At 42.4% G+C, this 20,995-nt stretch overlaps 1 protein-coding gene across 11 annotated transcripts in view; it reads left to right on the forward strand.

The window, feature by feature from the left end:
• The window catches only part of FAM110B (family with sequence similarity 110 member B), a 144,416-nt gene extending 123,795 nt beyond the window's left edge, over positions 1-20,621 (forward strand). For 10 of the 11 annotated variants that reach the window (XM_079111760.1, XM_079111758.1, XM_079111754.1 and 7 more), the window contains one exon: positions 18,920-20,621. In XM_079111760.1, the coding sequence (XP_078967886.1) occupies positions 19,247-20,350 (1,104 nt within the window). In that variant the 5' untranslated portion in view covers positions 18,920-19,246 and the 3' untranslated portion in view covers positions 20,351-20,621. Of the gene's footprint in view, positions 1-826; positions 852-18,919 lie in introns of those variants that run through there. The other variant, XM_079111761.1, reaches the window with a different exon arrangement.
• Positions 20,622-20,995: the final 374 nt, after the last annotated feature.

Consider the following 20,995-nt stretch of genomic DNA (forward strand, 5'->3'; position numbering starts at 1 on the left):
ATAGAGAATTTCCTTATTCAAGGTCACAGAACTAGAAGATGGGAACCGATTCAAATGTGACCAATCTGAGCCCAACTTCTGCTCTGCTGCCAGGGTTCCGTGCCTCCCTACCTGACTGCTAGATGGTCTTGAGATCTTCCTTGGTTTCACACCAAATGCTCTCCAAGAAAAAAACTGCTTTTTGAAAATTCATTGTAATCTATATATTATTTTGTTCCCTAGTGCCCCACAAGGCACCATTTTGTATATTTCCTGTCTGTTATAAAATTCCAGTTCTGGCTGGAAAGCTGATCCCATAGATTATATTAACTGGTCCAGTGAATAAGGGAACATCTGAGAGATACTTCTTAGGAGAAAAAGAATAATGTTTTTAAAAAAGTATTTTGATTAAGAGCGCCCTTCCCATCTGTCAGAGAAGGATGACTGTAGATGTATTTGTCTTTTGCCCTGCAAGTAAGAGAAACAGATTTTGGAATGACACATCACTTTTCTTAGGTGTCAGGTGAAGTAGGTCACTTTGTGCTGTTTATCATAATGTTTGAAAAAAGCTGGCATTGAAAAATGAGAAGTTGAATATTGAATAGTTCTTTGTCCAAAGACAAAATGGACTGCTGAAATAACTTTCCCGAGATAGACAATAACTTGTTTATACATTCTTTTATCCATTGTCTCCCTAGGATAAATTTCATTTTGATGGTCAATTGTGGCTTCATAAAAGGAGTAATCAACTCTTTGTAAGCACACTAACTTCATTTATTTAAATGTTTTTTTCTAGATATACTTGTAAATACAGGAAGGCTCAGCCTCCTTGCATTCTAGAAATAACACTTGGAGTGATGCAGAATGCCTTAGTAAGTAAAATGGATGATTGTATAAAAGCCTCCATCTATCTTTAAAGCTGTTGTACAGAAGAGAAAAAGTCAATACCTTCCCTCTGCTAGTCAATAAAGAAAGAAGAATGTCACAGAAGAATTCGATCCCCTTTAAGCTAATGGAGGGAAATTACATGAACCAGAACTTCCCCTTGGAGATGCAGGCATGGCGCCCAGTGGTCTCCTGCGGCATCTCAGTTGGAGCCAGTGGCCTCCTGACTCAGTGTACCAGGTCTGGATGTAGGATTCAATGACTTGATTACTAACCTGCAGTTGCTAGCTAAATATTTTTAACAAATTTGAGATAGCATGATCTCAAAAGTAAGCTGATTCATTAGTTACAGATATAACATGACATTTTAGCATCCTTGATTATAGAACCATCCAATTCTTGCTGACTCCCTCTGACCTGCAAGCATCAGCCACCCGCTTTGTGGCCCCTGAAATCATCCCTTAGTCCAAGTAATGGCCCCTACCTGAGGGTTTCCTTGGTCAGCCTGTAAACTCCCATCAGGTAGTTTCGGAATCTTTGTACCCCTGGAAGTGCTGTATACATTCTGTACATAGATAGATGCTGTACCAGTGCATGAGATTCAGGTCCATGAAGCATGTATGAGGCCCATACTGGCACAGATCTGTGACCATAAGGACAGTGAGGAAGGAAAGGCACACAGCTCTCCAGGGGTATCTCTTGATAACTGATAAAACCTTTTGCTTGCCCTTTCTTCCCCTCTCTCTCCCATCCAGCCCACTTCCTTTAGACCTTCCTCTTCTTCACGGACTTAATCACTTACTCAGAATTGCCTTGCCACTTCCTTAATATACTTTATTCTTTTTTTCAGGGCAGGGGTGTACCAGAGATTGGACCTGGGTTGCTTAACCACTGAGCCACATCTCCAGCCCTTTCTTATATTTTTATTTAGAGACAGGTTCTTGCTGAGTTGCTGAGGCTGGCTTTAAACTCAGGATCCTCCTACCTTCACTTCCCAAGCCACTGGGATTATAGGTGTGCACCATGGCACCCAGCTGCAATTTTTCTTTTTATGCTTAATTCTTATTTCAGTTTATCTTTTAAAATGTTCTTCTGTCTTCATGGTTTCCTCTGTGTTCATATTCCTTTCTTCTGTTTTAAATATTAAATTGAATTTAGGCAGTGAGAAAGAAAAGAATCCTAGAATTTATTGGAAGGGAACTTGACATTCTTCTGCCACATCTTCCCATCCATTACAGGAATACCATCTAAAATTTCTTGGGCAAACAGCAAGCCTGACTCCTCTACAGGAACCTTTTATTCTCAGATAAAAAAGCTCACTTTTTTTTTTTTTTTTAATAAAACTATTCCAATTTTGTATAGTTTTGAATTATTCAAAAATTTTTCTATTCATCAGCAAATGGCCTCTAAAGTCTTACTGCTTATCTGATAGTATTTTCTCCAGTTCACTGAAAAGAACAATGTCTAGTCAGGCACAGAGGCCCACACCTGTGATCCCAGTGATTCCAGAGGCTGAGGCAGAAGGAGCACAAGTCCTAAGTCAGCCTGGACAACTTAGAAGACCCTGCTTCAAAAGACTGATTAGGTGGCACTACAAGCAGACACTGTACCGGGGGCTTTTTAAAAAGGGCTAGGGATTGTAGCTCAGTGGTAGAGGACCTCTGACTTCAATCTCCAATACCAGGAAAAGAAAAGGAAATAAAGAAAAGAATAACATTTAACTTGCATTTCCCCCTGAACTAAAATGAGTCCTAACATCATTCCATGGTACAGGTTAGAAACTTAAAAGTTTAAAGAGGTGACTGTTCAAGGTCACCTGATGGTAAACAGTAGAGCCAGGATGGGAACCCATATTGTCTGACCCCAGACCCTCATGCATGAGCCTGGGCCAGCCCCTCCTTATGGGCATAGTCTGCATTTTCCCTTAGGATCCAACTATGGAATCTCACTACCTCTACTCTGAATTGTGCACTCTGTTCCCTGAAGGGTATGTGTGTGTGTGTGAATGCCCAAGTATGCCAGGAGGGCAGGGAATTAACGTCTGTTACAATCTCATCAGGGTCTCCACCCACTGGCACAGTGTCTGGCATGAATTGCCACCTCATCAAATGACTGAGTCCCTTCCTTAGGTATCATATAGTCCTATTTTCTAGAGATCAACCTTAAATTTGCAGAAGCGATACTTTCTTCCTCTGTCTTGTAGTCTGTCAAATGATCACTTACCAGATGATTTGCTTTTGGCAGAGGAGACCTCTAGCAAATGGAAAGTTGCAATTTGGAGTAACTAGTAGGTTTTGCCTCTGTGACGATTTATAATCTGCACTGGAAGGTAGCCCCTGCCTCACTGGTGTCTCGGAACATCCCCCCTGCAGCATCACTGATTTTCTGTTCTTCCTTTGACCTCAGCCACGTGCTTTCTGCACTGTGCCCACCTTGGTACTTCCTGGAGTCAGGGTAGGCACATGCCTCAACCCACAGCAGAGCTTCTCCTTAGCTTTCCTTTGGAGCCGCTTTCATTTATGAAGGTCTTCCCTGATGAGCAATATGAAAAATCCCATCCCACCTTCTGACACCTGTAAGCCATTGTTCTCCTCCTGTGTTGAAATGTTTAGTTCCTGTTTTGTCCCCTGCTCAGTGCATGAATGAAGTCTGTCTTACATCACATGCATTTTTCTTTCCATTGTATTGTTCCCATCAATGCATACATATGTGTCATTTCTACCCTCCTGAAATAAACAACCCCTCTTGACTGCTTACCAACCTCCAGCTATCCCTTCATCCCCAGATTTGAGAAGCAAGGTGTCTGTGATTACCCACCAGCTCCTTTTTCTTCCCATTCTCTCCTCACATCAGTTGCTTTATCAAAACTCTTCTTATGCAAGTCAACAGTAATTTCTACCTCATCAAATCCTAGCTCAACTTTTCTACTAGTGTCTATGCTTATCATGCTGGCTGGTATATTGAGTCACTTATTGCCAAACATGTAAGCTCCATGTATTATTCATTTTGTTCCCTGCTTGGCATATAGAAGATGCTCAGTAAACACTTGCTGAGTGAACAGATTCACTACTGGTGTTTTCCTGCCTTCTCATTCTCCTACCTGTATAAACTTGGTTAAATGTGTTGCTTCCAAGGGATATTCCTCCAAGGTCAGAACTGTGGGAACTTATCTCTTGTACTGAGTGGTTCTCTGTGGATCAAGGATGGGCTGAGGCTTGATAAAAATAGTTCAATTTTACCTAATCAGGTCATGACTGGATTATTATTTTTCTTTTGCTCAGAAATAGGAAAATATTAGAATGTTTGTTTTCTTCCATCCATGGTGTTCCAACATTTGAGAACCCCATGGGAGAATCTCACTGAAGAGCTTTTATTGTCACTTCTTCATATGAGATTATTGGGCCTATTTTTAGATATTATGGATACCTCTGCTTGCCCAGTTCTGAAGACATCTTCCTGCCTCTTCCTCCCCTCACTAGTTATCTATCCTCTGGCAAAGGAAGAATCGCTGACTCCAGCTTCTTTCTGCACGGGGTGCACATACTTTCTCTACCATGACGGGAGGAAGTGTTGTTGTGAAAGCAGCCTGGTGCCTGACATCAGAGGGGCTGGGGAGGGTCAGAAGGGTACCAGCTGGCTGAATTCTCTCCTCCCTTCCCTGCAGATTGATGTCCAAAGTTGGGCCCCCTTTGCTCCTTGCAGTCAGGGGTGTTTCTATGACTGTCCAGAGGAGTGTAAGGACATAGGCAATAATGCCAACCTGAGGTGGGCATCTAGCCCCTGCAGCTCAGTGACTTCAGGCACGCCACTTAAAGCTTTCAAGCTTCACTGCCCTTTCTGTTAAATTTGACCAAGTACATGGAGGGCAGGACTGATAAATATGAGATGCCCAGAATCAAAAGCCTGATGAGGCACTGCACATCAGCAAACTACCACAAGCAAAATTATAAATTATTCCTTTTTTTTGTTTTTTTTTTTTTTGTTTTTGTTTGTTTTTGGTTAAAACACAACAGAAAACTCCCACTTCTCACTCAACAACAGCAGCAAAACTAAAGAAGGGGGTGGGAATTATTCTAAAAGCCATCTTTTTTAGAGAGTCATTTATCTTTAGTAAACAGGAATGAGAAGCTTGAACGTTAACCAAAACAGAGTCAGATAGTGTCATTTTAAAGTGGTAGTACGAGGAATTGTAACAGGAGTGCATTTTGCTTTAATGCGTATTGAAGGCAGTGTTTTCAAATTCAGTTAAGGATTGGTTTGTCCTGCCAGCAACATCTGTAGTTTTTTTGTTTTTTTTTTTTAATATCAGGTTACTTTCAATGTGGATTTTAGATGATCATAATTCTGAGGGAGCCTCCTAAGTGAACTTGTAGGGTTTATTTTTGTTTGTTTATTTGTTTGTTTTCCTTTTGGCAGCAGGAGTAGGGAGGAAGGAAGGAAACCAAACCATCTTGCTAATATATTAAATGAGTTTTCTATATTTTTCCTTATTTATCTGGAGGCAGACATGTCATGAATGTACATATATCAGGGAAGAATCCCCCCAGCAGGTTCTAAACTCTCCACCAATACTGCTGTGTTGGGGCAGCAAGAGCCAGGCAGCTGCCCTGCCATGTCCCTAGTTGGGGAGGAGGGTTGAGTACCGCTTGCTCATTCATAAGGACATTGAAGGAAGTGCTGGGAAGAGGGACAGGATGCAAAGCAATATGTTCCCAGTGGTTTTGGTGACTTTCTACACCTTGGAAGACTCAAAGAGGGCAGGGGGGTTGCAGGGAAGGAACAGAATGTGGAGCCAGGAGAGCAGGATGGACGGCAGCACACCTGTGGCCGCAGAACCTGTCATGGTCCCTTATATTCCCGTGCTCTCCCTGCCTCCCAAGGCCATGCCTGCCTCCAGATACAGCTAGTCCAAAGGCCAGCCTGCTGCCTATTGCTTTTCTTCCAATCAACTCAGATGCAGAACTGGAAGGGGCCTGAGTAAGGTGGAATGAACTTAGTCATTCATAAGCTTTTTGTCACTTAGACCCCAGAATAATATTTCTAGTGCAAATTGTGGTGAAGCCATTTCTTGTACCACTCAAGCCTTGAATAATTTTATATAATGTGTGTGAAGTGCTAAAGAGATTAAAATAATGGGCCACCAGGAAAGAGGTGTCTATCTTCTCACATATCTTATTTTGAAAATTATTTATTCCACAGTTCTGTCTGAATCCTTACAAATGAAAAAAAAAATTGAAACTGTTTGTCTTTTCAATTACACTTGAGGTTGAGAACTAGTTGTGCCAATAACTGCTATACCAAGAGCTCTTCAGGAGAGATGGGGAATAATTCTAGGTGTTCTTTGGCAAATGACATCAAATGTATCCAGTGTTTTTTAGGTGAACCTACTAGTTTTGCTGTATAGTTCTACTTTGCATTAATTTTCCTTTGCACCTTATTTGTGTTTTAAGCACAGAGCAGTGCTAATGTGTTTGTTAAGTTGTGAATAAACAGTTTCTACGTATTTGCCTGCAATTGTACCATGATCTCCAACCAGAAGGACTGGAATATTTTGAGTATTATGTCAAATTTATAGGCATTCTTAACTTTCCTACCCCAATTTTTTATCTGACATTTTCATTGGGTCTTTACAACATAAAAGAGTGTACTGGGTATTTCACCAAGTAATCATCATTTTAGTACAACTCTGTGGACATTTTAGTGAGTGCCTACTAAGTACACAGCTGAAGATTTCATAGAAATAACAACAAAAATTGGAGATTACTGCTCTCCAAATACTGTACACAGTAGAGTGAAACCAGTCTTACCTTTCCTACACTGCTTTTTATACAGTCTTAAATTATTGTCCTTTAAGTTCTGCCAACTCTGATAGATCTGCAGTCAGCTGTGAAAAGAAAGGAAATTCAAAATGTAAGGAACATAGTTTATAAACATATTGTGCCCTCTACTTGTGCATTTAAGCTATTAACAAGTGGCAGGGTTATTTGATTTAACTAATGTATATAGAGTTATTTTTCCCCTTCACTTTCTGCAAGAAGCTGGTGCTAAACGGTGACTGGCCAAAAAAGTACATTTCGGAACTAAAATATAATTAGTTGGGGGTCCTTGAGGCATATGACTTATACACATAGCATTTTTAAAATACATTCCCTGACACTGAGGCTTAGACAATAATAGCTCTTGTAGTGTGTTCAGAGCTCCATTTCCCCAAGACTATTAGCCCCTGTTTTATTAATATAGTTTAGTTCCCAACTTCCAGTGATTCACCTTAGGATATGTTATTGTCATTGTTCTTTTACTTTTTGATGGCACAAAAGTGGTATGTATTCAGAAGTGCTGTGCATTCAGTAGTACTTTGAATTTGGAATTCTGATCTTTACCTGGACTAGCAACATGCAGTGCAATCTTATCTGGTGATGTTGGGCAGTGACATCAAGCTGCAGCTCCTGTCAGCCACATGATCATGATGGGACACAACCTGCACTCTAAAAGGTGGTGTGTTGCTAAGCTAGGATGCTCAGTAGGTCAGGTGGATTAAGTGCATTTTCCACTTACGATATTTTCAATTCATGATAGGTTTATCAGGACAGAATCCCATTATGAGAGAAAGAGCATCTGTATTAAAGGGATTGAATTTTAAAGCACGTGAAAGGCATTAGGTCAGTTGTAGGATACCATATGTGCATAATAAGAGATGGTCATTATTAACAGATAATTTTTAAAGATCATTTTTGCAGAAATATGTCTAATACACTTTTAACAGATGTGGTCCATTCCCCCCCGCGCCAGCCCTGCCCAAATGTTACTTCACGTTTTCTCCCTTCACATTTAAATGTTTCACAATTTTATTATAGGACATATTTTAATATGTATTTCAGAGTAAATGTCATTCTTTGCCCAAAGGCTGTTCAATAGAAATTAAATTTTTTTCAGAAATAAATATTCTGACTATCTGTATTGCCACAGTAATCTTTCTTATTGTATGTGCTGCAGTTGCCTCAGGGTACAAGTTTACACAGTTATAGGAAAAAGCAGTAATACGCAACGTGCAGATATTTGAAATCAATATTGGTGGAAGAACTGGATGTGGGCCCCTTGTAGCCCTGGGTCGTAGTCTGGTTGTGGGCCATGCACCAGCACTCACCTTGTTTTATGCAAGTGAATCAGACCACCTCTTAAGCAAGAGGGTAAAAGAAGGAGTGGGAACTGCCAGCACAGTGCTTAGGATCTCCATGACTTGCTCCTGGAGTTTCTCATCATTAAGTTATTGCTGCAGCTAGTGGCTGTTCCTGATCCACCCAACAGGGGTACCAGCCAAGCCTCAGACCCAAGGTAACCAGCTAAATCTTGCAAATGGAGTGGACTCATCTGTAGAAAAGGACACATTCATGAACTCCACATTCATAGTTTGGTCTTTGCTGTGCACATTGTCACAGCTGAACGTAGAGCTACATGAAGTTCTGTGCAGGAGAGGACAAAACTGGGACAGTAAGATCATTTTGTGTTTGTTTGAATAATGCAGGCGGTCCTATTGGATTTTCATTAGGAATTCCAGTAGCCCTGCTTTTTAATTACTTGTAGTAATCTTCACCATCATATTTTGAAATGACTTTTGGCAGTGGCTACACACAGCTTCAATTTCTGTAATCCCAGGTTACTGGCAGAGCTCCCCCACATTGATACAAGTTGGTGGCCTTGTAACAACATATTCTTTACCGTAGACCAAGGAAGAAAGTTGGCCCAGAAATTTGATTTTTTGTGATTGTTTCTATTTTATTTTAATCATCATAAGTAGGAGTAAACCTTTTAAGAGAACCCGTTAACATTTTTTATAATGAGTTTACTTACAAATGAAAGCAAAGCATGTGAACAGGTTTTCTAAATGACCTTGAAGAATGATATTAACCTAAAGAATCCATCAGGGATTGAGATCTGACCTCCTGTTTTTCTCCTACCAACTTGAGGTTTGATTTCATTTTTAATAGTGGCTTTATTGTTTACTCTAGCCCATTTCACTCACATAACCATTTGCTTTGAAATTTGAAACCACATATTTTCTTTGGAACTCAAATAAAAATGGGGTCACACGAGTGACCTTTTAGCCAGAAACTGCAGTCAATCCACTTTGGCAGAAATAGCACAGGCTCAATCACTTTAGAGTAATGGAATCATTTGAAGACAAAAGATCATTCTGTTATCGTAAAGCTTGAAATCTAATGATGGTGATTATCAGTGCCAAGTTGTGAACACCGGGGGCAGCACTTAATAAAAGCTCACATTTACTGAACAACCCCCATGCTGAGGTCCACACGGAGCATTTGCCATGTGTTCTCACAGAACTGAAGGTGTACCACCTTCAGGAATCATGATTATCAGTGCTGCATAAACAAAGAAACTAAAGTACATGAGCTTTGAGTAGCCTGCCCAGGGTCTTAAAGCGGCAAGTGACCAAGCCAGGGAGTCAGTGCCGTTGACCCTGGAGGCAGTTCAGGGGTTGCAGCCACAGGGCAGTCCTCAGAAGCCAACATGCAAACACCAAGTCTATAGGACAGCAGACAGAAAACTGGAGGCTATTGTGTGGACCCATTTTATTTCCTGGTCTAGATTCATTCAGGACTAAGCAGAAGGTGTATTTTTCCCTATGGCCTAAGAATTCTTTCTGTCCCTGGATAACATTTCAGGAAGGACTCCTAGCCTTTGCGGTTCTTAAATAATTTAGAATCCTCAGATCAGTTTCAGGTATGGAAGAGTCCTGCCCATGTCGAGGATCAAAACCCCAACCTCACATCCAAGTTAAATTAGCTTCTCCCTCTCCCTGCGCACCCTGAGTCATCTTTACAAACCTCTGTGAAGGAGGGGACTTAGTCAACCTTGTTTTTCCCTCTTCCCTCTCTCCATCTCCTCTCCCACTCATTATTAGGTGTCTTTCCAACTTCTCACAGGCAGGCCTTGTGTGGGTGTTATGTGCAGGGTTTGGGCAGAGTGTGAAGCAGAAAGTGGCAAGACTTCTGTCCTCAGTTCTTGTTCCTGAGTGTGATGTTCCCTGGGCGTGGTGCATTTAAGGGCTGGTTCTCTTTGGGAGCCTTTGGGTTCCCTGGATGAAACTGTTCCTCTCCTCTACCTGGTGGATGTTGACAGCCTTCCCCTCATGCAGGTCTTCAGGTGGACGTCCCCCTGCTGGCTTCCTTTGGGGAAGTTCCTTTGATGATAACTCAGGCCACCAGTCAACTGATACCACAGGGCCCAGCAACACCTCCCCCTTGTGCACATGGAAGTGCAGCTTCCACTGCCCCCATGTTGGTTGGATAGTCCAGGACACACTCTGCCCATTGACCTCTCAGACTCCAGGAATAAGCTAGTCTCCATACTCCTGAACACCAAGAGATCTGTGTCCATCTCCCTGGCTGGTTCTGCCATTGTATACCCCAGCACTAAGCACAAAAACTTCAGAGTGCCCTGATGTTGTTCTAATGCTGAGTTGCCCCTGTTTCAGGAAACTAGGCTCTTCTTTTGCCCACCCAACATTATGCAAGAACTTTGTGGGTAGCAAACTGTACCAGGTCCCAATGTTAGGTATGCTCAACCCATACACACTGAATTATGTCCAAATAATTTTCCCACAATGATCAGAATACCTGTGTACATTTTGTGCTTGTGTACCACTGTGCCTCAGCACGCTGTGTGGGGGCAATCAGGGTAGACATTGCCTGGTCCATGCATAAAACTTTAGAAGGTAAAAAATAGTTGGCTTCCCTGGCACCTGTCTCTGCACTCATCCCAACATCTGCTTCCCATCCTCTGGGACGTGTGTCAAAAGAAACAAGACCCAATGAGTTGCTGATAAGGTAGGGGGATGGTTTGCCCATCTTGTGGAAGATTAAAATATCTGAATAAAACAAAATAATGGAAACCTAAGGCAAGAGGAATGTTTTATTAACGTTAGAAGATCTATCCTAGCCAACTGAAATAATAAACAAAAAAAATTAACTGGAATACTGTAATCAAAAGTTAGAATGTTATTAGGAAAAGTCCATGGTTTCAAAAAATATACAAAGGGATTGTGTTGCTGATGAGATTATTTTATTTTACTTATAGCTAGGAGCTGATGACTGATGACTGATGGCAACACATAGGTCAGAAAGAGAAGATTCAACCATCAGAATTACAATGGCAAGGGACTCACTAATGAAGAGAAGAAGAAGGCAACATATTATTCAGTAATTGAAACAGTACAGGTCCTGAAAGGGTGGTAGTTTTGACTTGACATTTCCAGACAACTGACCTTCTAATTTCTTTTCTGCACAGTTTATAGTGTGCAAATTCATTTTTTGTGATGTACTCTTCTTACTCCCCTATTTTTATTTTTTGTTATTCTCCTTTATTTTTGAATTCTTTACACATTTTTGTCACAATATAAAATAGATTAATAAAGGTGATTACAGGCTAGAAAGGGAAGGAAAGGGGAAGATGTCGAAAAGCCTGGCATATTTTATTAATTGAAATGGACAAATTGGTGTCTTCCAAGTGGAATGGTATCACTTCCTTTAACCCACAAAAATGATTCTTATTTTGTGCATACACTTTAAATGTAATTTTTGTGCACTGTACTATTAACTATTCATGATATATGTTAAAGGGGACACATTTCATGGAACTATTGGTTAGAAGCCTCCTGGGCCTCTAGAGGGAAGGGCAAATGCGTGAATGGCTGCAGCTGGCTTGGAGGGCTGCCCTAGTTTTGCTTGGCTTATGCCTGGGGCAAAAAGGAGGATGGGACACAGAATTGTGGGGCGGGGGCACCATGTGTGCTTCCCACAGTCTGCTTCATAAAAGTCAAACCTGGAGCCCAGAACCATCCATCCTCAACACAGACCTCCTCACCCTCACATTCTGTCTCCCGGTTCAGCAACTTATAATCCTCTTTTACAACCGTCCATCTTCTCTTCATCCCATCTTTGGATGGGACTGATGTGAATGAAAAGTGTTTGCACTGTAATTTAACCCTGTCAAAAACTCCGAAGAGGGAGGTACAGTCGTCTCCCATTATCCACAGGGCTTTGGTTCTCAGATGCCTCCAGGATACGAAATCCATGATGTTCAAGTCCTTTATATGAAATGGCCTAGTATTTGCATAAACCATTGCACATCTTTCTGCATCCTTAAAATCATCTCTAGAGTAATGGTAATACATAATGTAAATACTGTGTGAATAGTTGTTATACTGTTTTGTGCAGGGAATACTGACCAACAAACAAGCTTGCACATTTTAGGACAGACACAGCCATGCTGGCCCTCACCACATGGTGTAGGAATGAATGGCATAGGGGGGCCAAGGAAGTGTAAAGTGAAGGAGGTTGCATCAGGGGTCACACTTCTACATTTGGTTTCAGAAAGAGAAACTTGGCATGTAGCAAATTCACATTTTATTTTGGAAAATTTTTGAAAATTGTTTTTTCAAATATTTTCCATTCACACTTGGTTGCATCTTCAGATTTGGAGTGACAGATAAGGAGAGCTGAGTAGTACTTTTATTCTTTCTATTTTCCAGATGGGGAGCCTGAGGCACAGGAAGGAGAAGTAACTTGCCCAAGGCTACTCATCCATTAGGAGGTAGAGTCAGGATTCAAAACTATGGGCAATACCATGCTGGGGGACTCTCAGAGCCCAGTGGCTACCTCCCTCCTGTGGAACAGCTTTGATCTCCACCTTCTGTAGTCATACTTGCTGCCCTCTCATCCTGTCCCCACACTTGCTGGGCATTTTAAAAAAATACAAATGTGACTGTATCTCTAATATCTCTATTTTACCTATCTCTAATACTTAGCTTTTAATGCCTCCCATTACTCTGCATAAAATTCAAGTCCCCCTGACCCTCTCTCCCCACAACCATCCTCTTCCTCCTGTTCCCCAGCACTTGTACTGGCTGTTGGGCCTTTAACTTTTTTTAATATCCCATGAACTCAGTTATGGGCTGCCCTGATGACCAATGCCCTGGCCTTCTGTGCCTTCATTAGAATTTGTCCCCTTCTCACTGCCCCTTCATTTTCAAGTCCTTTGCAATAATCCCATCGCATTTATCATCTTCATTATTCAATTAATATTCATCAGATGTATTTTCCATATTTTCCTAAATTGTAAATTTTCTGCTTCTTTGAGTACTGTACACATAGTTGCTCAGTTCATAATTTCTATGTGATTGATTGAGCACAGCCTATATTCAGGAAGTAGTCTTACATTTTGAGTGTATTTCTCTTATATTGACAAACTCAAAAGTTCACACTGTCGTGGAAACTGATCTGACTCTGTTCTTATATGAGAAAAGCTAAGAATGTAGGTGTGGGGAGTGAGCCCTAGTCAAATTAGAATCTTATGCTTAAAGTTGTAAAGATAAGTGATACTGGCCAAATTATATTGTTAGGATGTATGCATGTACAAATAGATCCACCATTATGTTCAACTGCAGTGTACCAATAAAAAATATGGGGAAAGTCATAAAAATAATTGGGGAAAAGAAACCTGGAGAGCCAAAGTACAAAATGTAATCATATATACTATGACCAAAAAGACAATATACGTAGATATAGATAGATATTCTTTCCAGAGGCCATATTTATAAAATAAACTTTTATAAAATTATAAAGGTTTTGTGATCCAATATGTGGGAAACTAAAGGACTTGGTTCTTCTAGACTCTTGTTAACATCAAAGGTAAATTGCTTCCTTTACCATGTACCCCAAAAACATTCCAATTCACCAGATTTCAAGGCATTTGTTTTTGTTGATAAGGAAATCAAGATACTACAATGTGAGGTGACTTAGAGTTGAATTAGTCAAGCTTGCTCTTTAAAGCAGTATCACCTCCTTTCTTTTGCCATAACACACAGGAGAAATGACCCATTTTCACCTACTTAGAAACTTCCGTGGGTTGTGCTCATTTCCCACGGTCCTTGCTCTAACTTCACTGGCTTTCTTTCCTACTTAAAACTTAGAAACTAATTTTCTTTTCATTTACCAGAAGCAGCAGATAAAGGAGAAGTAACAAAACAGCAGACCAGTTTTGGCCCACAGTGTTTTTCAGTACTGAATTTTAAAACCAGGAGAGTTTATTCAGCAACTCTGGCTTTGCTTCCGAGCAACAGTAAGCCATGTTCCCATGACAGCCCTTAGCTGGGGTCCCCTTTACTCATTCCAGGCACTCGAGTTCCCATCATCTGCCTGACTTTACGGGCATCAAGGATTATAGGCACTGCCTGGATTACAGGATCATCGGCTTTAACATTTTTCAAATAATGTGCTTGGAGGATCATTTTATGTCCCTACACACCTCCCAGGTTGCAAATGTTCCCCAGTGTTTCACATCAGCTGAGGGTCCTTTACCTAACTGCCCCTGTAAATACTGAGCAAATTGGAAATTAGAAGAATTCAGGCCACTTTGGTTTAAAAAACTTCAGATAGCTATCTTGGTAAATAGACTCCTTGCTCTCACAAGAGACAAGAAACCTTTGCCCATTCCCTCTGTGCTAGAGGCATTTCAGTTCTAATGGGGTGTTAGCCAGTCCAGGCATGGTCTTCCTCCCCTTGTCCCTTGCTACTCAGAGGCAACCAGTGTCTTTGGGGACCTGGTGAAACATGCAAAATTTAGGGTTTCACCCAAATCTATTGAATCAGACTTTACATTCTCAGATCCCTGGGCCAGGCATGTTGAAGTTTAAGAAGTACCACTGGAGGGAGTAGTGAGAGATACCATATCTCCTCCTCATCCTGTGTCCTCTGTCCCAGGCTGGCTCTAATTGGCATAAATTCTGCCACCAAAACCAGGACTCGATCACACATGATGTGATGCTCTCCAGCCCCACCATCATCCCCAGACCAGATTGCTTTCATCCGCCCTGATGCAGCAGGTCACTGTGTACCTCTGCTGCATCAAGTTTCTTCCCCCAATCCTTTTCATCCTTCAATACTATTTCTAAATGGATATTATTCACTGAGTTAGAATGTAGCCAGCATGGTGTGTGAGCAGAAGTTTCTCCCTCCCTGAGACTTGTGTTCTGTCTCCTGTACCAGAAGACAGGGATCAGACAGTGCCGTATAAGGGATTGGGGTGTAGTTCAGTGGTAGAGTGTCTGTTTGGCATGCACAAGACTTGGGGTTTTGTCTCTAGCACCATGGGAAGAAAAGGAAGCAGGACTATACAGTTATGTTTGTTTGTGGAATTTTATGAGGCCCAGATCAAATTTTCTTTCTCTGACACAACATGAAGCCCCTCTGACCCAGCAGTTGACTCAACCGCTCCCATCAGTACCTAGCCACATGGGGTGGGGGCGGCCTGTGCAAGACATCAGAGTTCATGTACTACATGTGCTAAGGCATTCACTGATGGAGTCCATGGATACCCATTTGTGACCTTGAGATGTAGCTCCAGGTTACTCACTGGGACATCCACATTAACTGGTCTTTTCTAACACACCTGATCTACATCAGGTCCTTTCTGTACTACAGAGTCTATACTGCAAGACTCAATATTTTTCCAGGTTTATATAGCTCTGTCCTGCCAGCACTGTTTTCCCATTAAGAGTAAAAGGACAAGAGCTAAGGATTAAGGTGTTAAGAGAAAGAGAAACTTAATCTACCTTTATTATTTTGAAGCAGATTTGGTTTTTTTGTTGGCATTTAAAGTAGAAAACTTTGTGTATACTTATTATTATCTGATAGCACCAAAAGTTTCTACATCTCTTTCTCTTACTTTTGAATCTTCCAATAAGATGTTTTCATTTTGTTTTTCTATTGCAGTGTTAAAAATTATTAAGGATATTGGCAGTGGTAGAGGAAGAGAAGAGAGGAGTGGGAACAAAAAGGAAATAAAGTGTGAAGTGGTTACAAATAATTGCTATTTCAAACATAATCCTTTCATACCGGTTTTATGTCTAGTAATTGCTTCCTAAACTTGGTGGCTGTGGGAGGACATGGAGGGAGCCATCCCAGGGATATCAGTCTCATGAATAAAGAAAGTAATATGAGAGAAAGACAAGGGGACTTGGGAGGAATGCTTCTAGAAGATAGACTGGTATTCCTCAGTCTTGTGAATTGAAAGTAGTGATTTTTATTTAGTGTTGCAAGGGGTACTGAAGCCCACCTTAGCAGTTAGACAGGCATGCAGGAAAGACAGGCCTGTGATGGTAACATTAGGAGCTTGTGATCCTAATAAGATGGAATTAGAAAAGATGATGGTAAGAAAAACAGTCTGGCAAGAGCTTTAGTGCCTGAGGATGTTACTTTTTAGCCACAAGTTATGACTCAAGTGTTTCCACAGGAATAGCAAAGGCAGAAACCATAGAAGAGCCCAGTCATTCACCATTATTCCAGTGCGCCATTTTGAAATTGGAAATAACTCCCTCATCTCAGCTGCTTAAGGCCATGTGATTTTAGAATGAGAAAGGACTGTAATAATTTCAACCAACCAAAACATGCCTCAGGAATAGGGAGACAAGCCCACTGGATTGTGTTGGCATATGCTAGACGTTGGCTTGGTCCTTGGCACAAAGCTAATGGGTTCTGATCTCTGGCCCTTCTTCACTCTGCCCCTAAATCTTCTGGCACTATCTCCACTGAAGGCATTTTGAAAGCTCCAGAGGTAATCAGTGATTACAGTACTATAGAGGCAGAAAAGGGGCTGAACCCTCTCCTGCCCAACATAAGGGTCATGGCTAACACCCCCATAACAAGAGGGAAAAAACTAACAAATTTATTTGATCATAATTTTATGTGACACTGGAGCCTTCAGGTTGAAGAAGTAAGAACCCAGAGTGAACTTTTTTTTTTTTCATTCACAAAGAAATGTGAATGGACAAAAAGAGTATGATGTAATAGTAAGAGACTGAGTGGGGAAGCCAGCAAGGTCTGTCTGTTCAGATTTTTCCTGATCTCTATGTAGCATTCCTTCCTTCTGGATATAGGGCAAGACCCCTTCTGGAATGAGGATATTAAGACCTATAATCAAACCAGGTAGATCAAATAATTTCCTTATGACTAGCTGTTACTCAGACAGGGAGAGTTAGAGTAAGATTTTTGAGGTTTTATAGTTACTTTAGGAAAAAGGGATTCTGGGGTTCTGGTCAATAACCTGCCTTGGGAGGGGAATTCTAGTTTCTATAATTTGCCTTGGGGAAAGATGGGTGAGAGAGAAACAACACAGAAAATCAGAGGGACTGTTACTTCTGAGGCCTTCACTAGGGTATCTTCTGAGTCCTAACATGACATGGCTGCCAAGGAGATGCATGGCCTGACCTGGAGACAGCCCTCTCCCAAGTGTCCTGGGTGTAATCAGCAGGGTTGCCTCCCAGCCCTGACTCTGCGGCCTGCTGTGGCTCTCAGTCCTCTTGGTTCAGGGGTAGTGGGTTAACATTGTGCTTTCACCTCCAGGAGGGCCCCAGGATCACCTTCCCAGTGGCATGGACTCCGGGTGGTAGATGAGCAGACACAAAGTCTGTAAAGGAATTGGGGTTCCTCTGGCAGTTTCATCCAAAATATGCATTCAGGGAAACAGTCTCATTTAATCTTCATGGGAGGTAGTGTTTTTTTAAAATTAAATTGAGGTATCAAAATAGAATTGCACAATTAAAGGAAATCATTATGTAGGAATTGCCTTGGGGTTTCTCAAATATTGCATAGGAAAATATTTTTATTAGAACAAATCCCTTTGCAGATTACTAAAATTGTCTCCAATAAAATGTGATAAATTCTATTTAGAGATGAAGAGTTTCAGAAGATTATGAAGTTCCTGTCTTCAGTTCCATGTTCTTACTGAAAGCAGGCAATTTTAGAATAATATCACCTTATGTGTTTTTTAAACTAATTCTTTGACATGTTAATTGAATAGACTGCTTTCTTAATATTCCTAGTTATAACAAAAGATGCTGATAACGTCACATTAACCAATTGCTTTGGGATGCCAGTGATTGGGGAATGGTCTATTCCTGCAGCAACAGGCAATGAGAATTGTCCCAGGGGTAGATGTTACATTGTATTGTATAAGTGTAATAGAAAGCTCATACAATCCTATCAGGGGCATAGAAAAGTCTCAAAATGTAGAGTTTTTTGTTCTCGTTTGATTTTCATTTTTGGTTTTGGTAATCAGGTTTTTCAAAAAGCCTGTGAAAAAGCCCTATGAATGCTTAAAGTCTTACACAAATTTTCTATAATTTAAACTACATTAATTAGGAATTATTGACAATTTTAAGGTTTTATTTCATTTACCCTAGGGGATTTGGGAATACATGTGCCACAAAGAAATTTTTAGGTGTGAGAAATTATGGAGCATTTATAATCATTCTCTAATTTTTTAATACTAAAAATTAAGTTTGGGTTTAACAAAATTAACTTCAGACATATTCTTGATTTCAGGAAAATGATTTTCAAGTGTATTGGTTGTCAAAAGTAAGGTGACTGTCACAGGTTGCCTTATTCGTAATCTTTTTGTATTTCTTGTCAATTCTCTCTCTCCCATCGTTTCCGTTTCTGAAGAGTTAAAGAAGTGATTGTTTCAAGTGTTACTGACAGATTTAATCATAAGTTTTGCTTCGTTGCAAAAGAGATATGTTATAAATCACCCACGTTGCAACCTAAAGCAGATAAGGAATTCTTGGGAAGCCAACAGCATTTAATGAGCTGGGGAACAGAACCCCGCTTGGCTGAACCCTCCCTTCTCCATTCACTAGTATTTCCTGGGTTTCACTCTAAGTAATGCCAACCGGGCGTGTTCAGGAGGCGGTTCTCACCAATGGGGAGGCAGCTGGAAGAGTTCGCGCGTGGGAAACCTCAGCCCCTTTTTCTTTCTTGCAAACCCCCAGCATCTGGCGGCCGCACGCATCGGCGCAGACTCCGATGCTGTCCATTTCTTCCGCCTGGTGTGGTTAACCGGGAATTGCCTCCCGCGCAGGCTACAGCGACCCTCCGGCTGGCGGGCCGGCGGGGGCGGAGGCGCTGCGGGGTTCCACTGTTGCTAGAGCCGTGATGTCACCCGCCCCTCCTAACCCGCGGTTGGTTGTTTTGTGTTTCAGCTCTGCCTGCAGTTGAGCACAAAGACCTGGAGGAGACTCCCACAGCCTTCAGGGAGAAGAAAGGAGGCAGCGACTCCGATTAAAAGGAACTTGTGGCTTGTGGCCTTTTTGTGTAGGGGCCTCCTGGAAGGGGAGAAAAGTGCATTAAAGCCACATTGGCAGTTAATGAGCTGTGAGATGAGGCGCTGCTGTTTCTGCTGCTGCTGCTGACACTGATTCCAGGATCCCTCTGCTGCCCTTTGTGCTTCATGTACATGTGTCTATTCAGGCCGGCCGGAGGCGCCCAGAAGAGAATCCACCACGGCTGCCGGGGAAAGACCGCCCACCATGCCCACGGAGACTCTACAGACAGGTAGCATGGTGAAGCCGGTCAGCCCCGCCGGCACCTTCACGTCGGCGGTGCCCCTGCGCATCCTGAACAAAGGGCCAGACTACTTCCGCAGGCAGGCCGAGCCCAACCCCAAGAGACTGAGCGCAGTGGAGAGATTGGAAGCCGACAAGGCCAAGTATGTCAAGAGCCAGGAGGTGATCAATGCCAAGCAGGAGCCCGTGAAGCCTGCAGTGCTGGCCAAGCCCCCCGTGTGCCCCGCCGCCAAGCGCGCGCTGGGCAGCCCCACTCTCAAGGTGTTCGGCAATCATGCCAAAACTGAGAGCGGGGTGCAGCGCGAGAACCTCAAGCTTGAGATCCTGAAAAATATCATCAACAGCTCCGAGGGCTCCAGCTCGGGCTCTGGCCACAAGCACAGCTCCCGAAACTGGCCGCCGCACAGGTCTGATGCCACCGACCTGCACCGGCATTCCTTTGCAGAATCCCTGAAGGTCTACCCCACTCCAGGCCGCGGCAGCCCGCAAGAAAGCAGTTCTCACGTGAGCAGGAGGCTGCTGGAACAGTCGGCCGATTCCTTCCTCCATGTCTCGCACAGCTCCTCGGACATCCGCAAGGTGACCAGCGTGAAGCCCCTCAAAGCAATCCCCTGCAGTAGCTCTGCCCCTCCTCTGCCTCCCAAGCCCAAGGTCGCCGCCATGAAGTCACCCGAAGCAGACCCAGTAGAACCAGCTTGTGGCGTGAGCCGAAGACCCTCCCTCCAGCGGTCTAAGTCAGACTTGAGTGACAGATACTTCCGAGTGGACGCAGATGTGGAAAGGTTCTTCAACTACTGTGGACTGGACCCCGAAGAGCTGGAAAACCTCGGCATGGAAAACTTTGCAAGGGCTAATTCTGACATCATATCCCTCAACTTCCGCAGTGCAAGCATGATAAGCTCAGACTGTGAACAGTCTCAGGACAGTAACAGTGACCTTAGAAACGATGACAGTGCCAATGACCGGGTGCCATATGGCATTTCTGCCATCGAAAGAAATGCTAGGATCATCAAGTGGTTATATAGCATCAAACAAGCTAGAGAGTCACAGAAGGTGTCCCACGTGTAAGAGACACTGTGCGTGAAAAGGAGGGAGGGGCGGGTTTGTCTGTGCATATGCAGTCGTGAAGGTTGTGAGGTCTCCTTGAAGTGTTGTGAGCTTCTCCACTCTTTGTGTTGCTTGTTGTGCAATGTTTTCAAGTTGCATGCCTGTCAACATGGCGACTGGCCTGGCTTCCTCCTCACCATCGCTGCAGAGCCTGGCTGGACATTCATCTGCCAAAAGTTTCAGGCCAGATTCTACTTAGGGCTTTGCTCTTAAGCAAAACTGTTTACACACACACACACACACACACACACACACACAAAATGGTATACGATTTCTTCAATATTTATGTGGTTCTTGTGTTTTTATATCCCGCGCTATTGTGTCTTAATTAAAAGTTTTATCAACTGGCTTTTAAGTTGAGAGCAGAATGTTTTTTGAAATAAAAAGCCACTTTGCCTACATGTGAGACCATAACAGTGAGCAAATCAATGAGTTTTGCTACCAAACAGATAGTGACTGACTGAAAATAGGACCAGGCTGGATTTTCTGTGGAATAAAGTGGTAAGCCTGCTGTGAGTCATTTACATGTTGAAACTTCGCTTACCACTTAGTGGAGAAGTCAGTAGGTCAGCAGTGCTACTTTGTGTGTCCAAGTCAGTGTGTACA

The sequence above is a fragment of the Sciurus vulgaris genome (assembly GCF_902686455.1).
Source record: "Sciurus vulgaris genome assembly, chromosome: 1".
In the NCBI taxonomy this organism is placed as follows: domain Eukaryota; kingdom Metazoa; phylum Chordata; class Mammalia; order Rodentia; family Sciuridae; genus Sciurus; species Sciurus vulgaris.